The 6,917-nt window shown below is 39.4% G+C and overlaps 1 protein-coding gene across 1 annotated transcript; it reads left to right on the top strand.

Moving 5' to 3' along the window:
* The first annotated feature begins 808 nt into the window (after nt 1–808).
* On the top strand, nt 809–6,706 carry cabcoco1 (ciliary associated calcium binding coiled-coil 1). The gene is made up of 6 exons (XM_079182170.1): nt 809–868; nt 949–1,037; nt 2,715–2,884; nt 4,361–4,505; nt 6,111–6,183; nt 6,253–6,706. The coding sequence occupies exons 3-6, from the start codon at nt 2,719–2,721 to the stop codon at nt 6,331–6,333; spliced, it is 465 nt and encodes a 154-aa protein (XP_079038296.1). The 5' UTR covers nt 809–868; nt 949–1,037; nt 2,715–2,718; the 3' UTR covers nt 6,334–6,706.
* The last annotated feature ends 211 nt before the right edge of the window (nt 6,707–6,917 follow it).

Below are 6,917 nucleotides of genomic sequence, written 5' to 3'. Positions count from 1 at the left end.
ACACTGAGACACTATATCTCACAGAGCTACATCAGCCTGATCAACTCTACCTTGAGTTCAGACTACTGGCAAAAATATTGTATATAGCGTAAACACTTACACTGATTTTGTTTAACCTAGCGGCATCATGAATTACATATATAACCACAACATCAATTCATATTTTTCTATTTTTTTAAGGGTGAGGACATCATAAAATATTACAACAGAAATCTGAAAATTCATTCATCATTGTCATTGCTGACACGTGTAGCCCTTTTTTTTACCAGGTCATAAATAATAGACCATAACAGAACCAGATAACGTTCTCAGCTTTATTGTAAAAGCTTTTTAAAAAAGAGATGAGACAGAGAGAGACAAATATGATTTTTCATTAGGTATAGTATGTAGATTTGAGATTTGGATTGAGAATGACTATACTTTCACAATAAAAGCATACATATGTCAGTGATATGAATAAATGCTTAAATGACAGTATGATTTATCAATACAAATCAACAAAAGCCAAATTAGTGTAATTAAGTATAGGCTACCAAAAATGGGATACAAGTTGTAAAACAGATAATGTTGATACAGATGAACAGATAATTGATCACATGTTAACCTGTGATATCTAGTCCTAATGACAAATACACACATATGGGCTCCAGTAAAAACATGCTGTCGATTGAAAAATAAAACTGTGCCTTGACACAGGTAGGCTGCTGTGTGGCGTCATCATCCGGGACCAGCCTGGACCGGCAGTTTGACGGGTTGATGGTGTGCTGCCATGGAAACGACTAGAGCGCCAACTCCTGGCAACATGTCCGCGGGAGCGACACGTCGTGAAAAGAAAGAGCAACCCGAAGTAAGGGACAACAAGCTACAGGTAATAACGGACCGCCACGTGTCCTGCGTTCGCTTATTGTGACTTAACTACAGCATGTTTTGTTCTTAACCTTTCGTAAGAAACAGGAAACGTGTTTCCTCTGGTGGGAAGTGGCGCCACCCCGACGAGTCCAAGCGCTGCTGTCAAACACCAGGGACGAGCTTCAGCTGTAAGTAGCGTCCGCCGCAAGTTCCTGTCTCGCGACAAGCTAGCTGCAGTAGCTAAAATGTTAAGGCTGGGCTAAGGGGAAGCACAATGGCTGCGACCGTCCGTGTCGTCCACAATGTTTAAAGGAATGGCTTTAGTTCTATCAGAATGTAACTAATGAGTATTGGTGGTTCGTAGTTATGGTCTGCAGTCATGAAACCTGGTGTTAACACATTACAGTAATTTAGCAGACGCTTTTATCCAAAGTGACTTACATTTTCAATATCTATCTATAGACCGTAGGCACAGCTACAGGAGCAATTTGGGGTTAAGGGTCTTGCTCAAGGACACATTGTCATGTGACTAGCGGAGCCAGAGTCGTGGATCGAACCGCCGATCCTCTGGTTGAAGTACGACCCTGCTCTCCACTTACCCACAGTCACCCATACGCTCTGTGTTGTTTAGTCTTCATTGCATAGCTATTTAAAAATAAAGCTGAATGCATTATGAATTCACAAACCTACAGCCAGTCTCCATTTATTTATGTATTTACTGTATTTATGTTTTTAAAGCATGCCTGTTGATACTGTGTTCCAGTTGACAAGTCCTTTTTAATTAATCAACCATGCAAGTTGTTTTTTAAATGTTTGCTTTTGTTTCAGTTTAACTATTGAACGTTTTATTTCCCAACACAAAGGTCTAAATCCGGGGTCTCAAACTCATTTTCACTCTGGGCCGCATCAGCATCATCGTTGCCCTCAAAGAGCCGGTTGTAAATGTAAGACTGTGTAAATGTAACTACTCCTAATATATTGGTAAATAACTGTCTCTGCATTTGATTATTGTTTATTCAAGTGTAAAAATATTGTACATGCAGTTATATAAATGTAAAAATATATTTAAGCACATTTCTGTTATAATAACTTAAATCCTTTTAATTTAGGGTTAAGAAACCCACATTACTCTATCAAAGATCAAACTTTCAAAGAAAATAGCAAAGACAAATATCAAACACAAGTTATTACAATAACTTTGTTCAAAGCTTAAAATTCTTTCAAGGGTGCATTTGAAAATTTCCCACGTGAAGTATTTCATGTGTTGTAAAGCCACATTCAAAGTCGTCTTCAATGTACTCACAATACATTTCCATTTCAAATGTACAGTAACCAGCCAAAGAGCTGCTTCTATGACTGTGTTTAAGTATCTCATAATTTTGACTTTATATCTCATAATTATGACTTTATATCTCATAATTTCGACTATGGGGATATTTTTATTATCAAGTCTAACTTTTAATTTTTACTTTTTTTTTTTTTTGCTGGCGGATTCGCGGGCCACATAAATTGACGTGGCGGGCCGGATTTGGCCTGCAGGCCTTGAGTTTGAGACCCCTGGTCTAAATGGTGTCACAAATACTTCCCCACACTGCCAGGAATTAAATTCTGATCTGAATTCTGAAATGAGTCATGAATCATGAGTATTTAAAATATCCACTGTGTTTTATTGTAGAACGACAAGGATTCCTTCGTCTTCTAAAACCCTCAAATTCCCCCAAAAATAAGACGAAAAAAAAACCATCCTGAGGACGTAATCTCAGTATCCTCAAGGGTTGATATGGCCCACATGTTTCATCAGCATTTACGTGACTGTATTTCCACTGAAATAGTATTTATCCAGATGTGCTCTCTGTCGTCTGTAGTGAAATGACAAAGATTCTGGGCTTCAGGAACCATCACGTCTGTATGAAGGAAGCTGCCCTGCTGGATTACTACGTCTGTGGTTTCTGGTGGGCAAAAGAGGCCAACTTCACCCCCAAACAGACCTCCTTCACCATGGCTGTACTGCACATGCTGCTGGATAACATAAGAGGTGGGAGGACACGTAGAAAAATCCCAGGCGGACGGTACTTCAGTCCTTCCTTACCACAGTCCAGAATATTTTTGCAGCATTACAGTCAGTTCAAAGGTCTGCTGCTTGATTACTACTTGTATATGCATGTCTGTGCATGTACTGTAGGTACTGTATGCTGCATATGGACTGGCGACAGTCTGTGTATGTACTGTATGCACTATGTTCTTTTTGTAATTTTTTAACAGCAGATACTGTATGTGTCCAAGACAAATTTCCTTCGGGACAATAAAGTTAATGGAAGTAACTATCCAGAATGTACTCAAGATAGTCAATTACTCAGATTAATTAAGTAATGTTAAACATGAAATGACCACACCCGTGATTTTGCATGTTTTAGCTGAATTGCAAGAAATCAAATTGATTCTACATCAAATCACTCCCTTGCTCACTCATTCACTACAATTTAACCAATAGTGAGCAGTAAACTGAGATTTCAGACACTTTTTAATCATAATTTTGGTCATCACTGACAGGCATAAAGGCCATGGACACTCTTTTTAAGGGCACTTTAGTGGAAACATTTACACACAGGATTTGGAAACTCAAATAAAATGTCGGACAGTAGTTATGTTGCCGCTCAGGCGGCAACTTCTGGCTCTGAAAAGCAAAGCAAATGCGCAAACTTGCAGTCTTTCTGATGGCCATCGTGGGGCGACTTGAAAAGAAATCCGAATGTATAGAAGTCTATGAGAAAATTATTCTATTTCTTCAATACAGCATGATGTTCATTTAGTAAATGATGGTCCATTTAAAGTCAAATAGACCATAAAGCAGGGTATGCTTTAGGGCGGGGCTAGTGGTCTGGGAGTTGTCCGTATTTTCATCTTCACTGTCACTTCATCTTTTCTTAGTATATGGAAGTAAACTGAAACATTTTGGTTGCCTAAAAATGTCTTATTCAGTGTTTGGTTGCTCCACCCTCTCGTGTGACTTTTGTTTAAAAAAAAAAAAAAAATGGCAAGGCTTGAAAACCGTAATCCACAAACTGATTGGTGACATCACGGAGGTTACGTCCACTTCCTATAGTCTATGAGTTTACTTTACAACAAAAGGGGCGTGATTTTGGACACAATCTTATACAGAGTTACCAGCCTATTAAGTACACACACCTACCTCAACTAATTAAAGCCTAAAATGACCATTGTGTTAAATTGCCATCTCTCAGATCCAATGGTCAACAGAATGTTACAAGTTTCACAGATGAGCTCTTTCAGGGCACATGAATCCTGGAATATTGTGCTAGATTTCAGCGGATTGTGCAGGTGTTCCTTTATTCATTTCGATGAATGTAAGATGAGAAAGTTTGATACATTTAAATTTACCATGCATTGCTACAATGCAGAAAAGGCAGTTTTGTGAGTGAGTTACGTAACTACATATCCTATCAAATATGTCAGAGTCGCTGCAGTAATCTGTTTTATCGTCATATTCCAGAGAAACCGATGCCTTTAGTGGAGAACTTGACAGAGTTTGCTAAGGCCCTAGGTGCTGCCAGCCAGTGCCGGACTTCAGAGGAAGACACCACTCCACTTCTAGACGAAGAAGAAGCCACGGCGCTCATAAGTTACATCAGAAACAGGTCAGAAGAATCCTTTAAATGCTCTTGTATTCACGGGTAAAGTGTAGATGTGGATTTTTTTCACGCTGTGTGTCTGACTCGTTGAGACACATCTGAAAGGTTTACAAATGCATATAAATCCCAACACGTCCATGTGGGACCAGCACAGATTTATAGGCTGGTATAAAAATGTGTCCATCCAGTGCAGGCCCCATGTTAACCTACACATCAATGGCCCAATTATTAGCTCCACACTGTTAGGTGGTGCTGAAAAGAGGTCCAGCAGGTCACTGCTTTCCTGGGCTCCCCCCTCACATTGGCCTTCCTTTTAACACACAGGTGTACAGTACAAGGAGCTGACAAACACATCTTGATTAGTCATAAGGTTCCATGCCTTTGCCCATTCTCACCTATGATCCTCACAAACAATTACTACATTGTTTCGAAAATATTTGGAACCTTTCTCGCAACTCTGCTCTGTTATTTAAAGCTTTTTTTAAGCCTTGCCTCAGTTCATTCTGCGGCAGCACAATGGCCAAACTATGTACTACTGTATGTGAGGCTCTTGATCATATCTACTGGTGAGGAGGGGAGAGGCCAGGGAACTGACAGTGAAGAGGATGAAGTCATGATGAAGACAACACAGAATATAATCCAGACCAAGAGACAACCCATGTCCTTTGTTTACTATTGAAATCAATTAAACTTAAATGAGTCAGCACTTTTCACACCAGTCAGTTTGGACCGGAAACACGACACATGTTAAAAATTTGAAAGGGTTCCAAAACAAATGTCCTTGTTAAACATTGGAAGTAGTCTGTGATAAATAGCACAATATGTTTCATGAGTATTTGTTATAGTCAAACTGAGTCATACATTAGCCACTTGTTAGCTACCGGCTTTTTTAAGACACTTAAAAGCTTCAAAATTCAAGAGTGGGATGTTTACTGACCCATTTTATGTCGCAGAACTAAACTTTAAAACCTCTTCAGCTTGTGTCAGCCACAGACCTTATTTTTTGGTGTCTAACCAAAAACCCACTCACGAAACACCTTGACTTTGAGAGGATGGAACCGGAAGTGCAAAGTCCATGAAAGCAGCATTTCAATGTCAAAGCTGGGTGGCTCGTTTGTACGGGGTAGTTACATCTAGAACAATGCATCATATTTTAGCAGCTGATCATATGCTTTGTACTGTATGTAAAACTATATTGTAATAATGTGCAATGTCTAGTAGCTGCAGCCATTAAATCAATAGCGGAGTAAAACATATACATTGCCAGAAAGGGGAATTATTCATGTACAGTACCTACAAATGTATTTAAGTACAATACTTGAGTACAGTAAATGCACTTAGTTACTCTTCACCACTACAAACCCAGAAGGTCACCATCTTTTATGTCCATTATATGTATGAATAGAATTTAACATGGATTTAGGATGACACTATCACATTGACTACAAATAAAAATACTTGAAATCATGGTACAACCGTACCATGATTTCAAGTATTTTTTTACTTTTAAGTGAGATGCTGTTGGTAAACCAGCTCTGTGCTCTTCTAGAATCTACTGTGTTTTAATAATTCAACTGACACAGCCCACCCTGTGTATTCTGCCGGCTGCAGTCTGTTTCAGAAGTACAGACTCTATGAGCTTCTCTTCACCATATCCAGAGAGGAGTTACTGACGGGCACGGAGGTGAGACAGCTTGTTGCGTGTGCGTCCACGCCGATATTTATATCATATTTTAAACGCACTGTTTTCCAGAGGACTGTCGAGGTGTTCGCCTGCCACGGTGCTCTTACTCCATTGGAGGAAGGCATTCCCACTAACCTCTACTCCCAGTAAGTGGCTCTGCTCCTGGCATCCAGAGAAATGAAGAGGTGGCAATGAACGGGCGGATGGATGGATGGCATCAGTGTGAGCCAAGACTTGCAATTCCTTCGTTGTCCATGTGGGTCGTCGTCTTTCTGTGGTGTTAGACTGTAAACTATCAGTCCACACCTGTTGCTTTGTTTCTCCACTTTTCACACAACCCATGTCATCAGATCACTTCACATGGATAAATGAATTGATCATTCATTATGAACTAGGCTAGTATCCAGACTTTGTATGGGTCAAGTGGTATGTAACAATGGCACAGAGGGTTACACATGGTAAGGTGTGCCGTTCATTGTTTTCTCCCCAAAAGATGGGCTTCCTGTTTACAAAGAAATAATAATAAAACAACCCTCTTCTGAAATATATATATATCTATAATTGTGGCTTCATACAACATTTTGTTCATTATGACTAATGCTACATTTTACAGTGACTTATGCTTCCCTTTGTGTGTGTAGTAAAAGCATCTCACATTCTACCCCTGGCCAACGTAAGATAACTCACTTACATTTAATAGTATTATTTATAAGAAAGGTGACAAAACATTTTTT

The sequence above is a fragment of the Pholis gunnellus genome (genome assembly GCF_910591455.1).
Source record: "Pholis gunnellus genome assembly, chromosome: 21".
Classification (NCBI taxonomy): Eukaryota; Metazoa; Chordata; class Actinopteri; order Perciformes; family Pholidae; genus Pholis; species Pholis gunnellus.
Note: the sequence above shows the minus strand (reverse complement) of the source record. Positions and strands in the feature narration are given on the sequence as shown.

Bases quoted from the DNA above. Each gene is read 5' to 3' on its own strand.
- cabcoco1 (XM_079182170.1), top strand. From the start codon at position 2,719: ATGACAAAGATTCTGGGCTTCAGGAACCATCACGTCTGTATGAAGGAA. The intron at 2,885-4,360 runs GTGGGAGGACAC...GTCATATTCCAG, and splicing joins GCTGCTGGATAACATAAGAG to AGAAACCGATGCCTTTAGTG. The intron at 4,506-6,110 runs GTCAGAAGAATC...TGCCGGCTGCAG, and splicing joins ATAAGTTACATCAGAAACAG to TCTGTTTCAGAAGTACAGAC.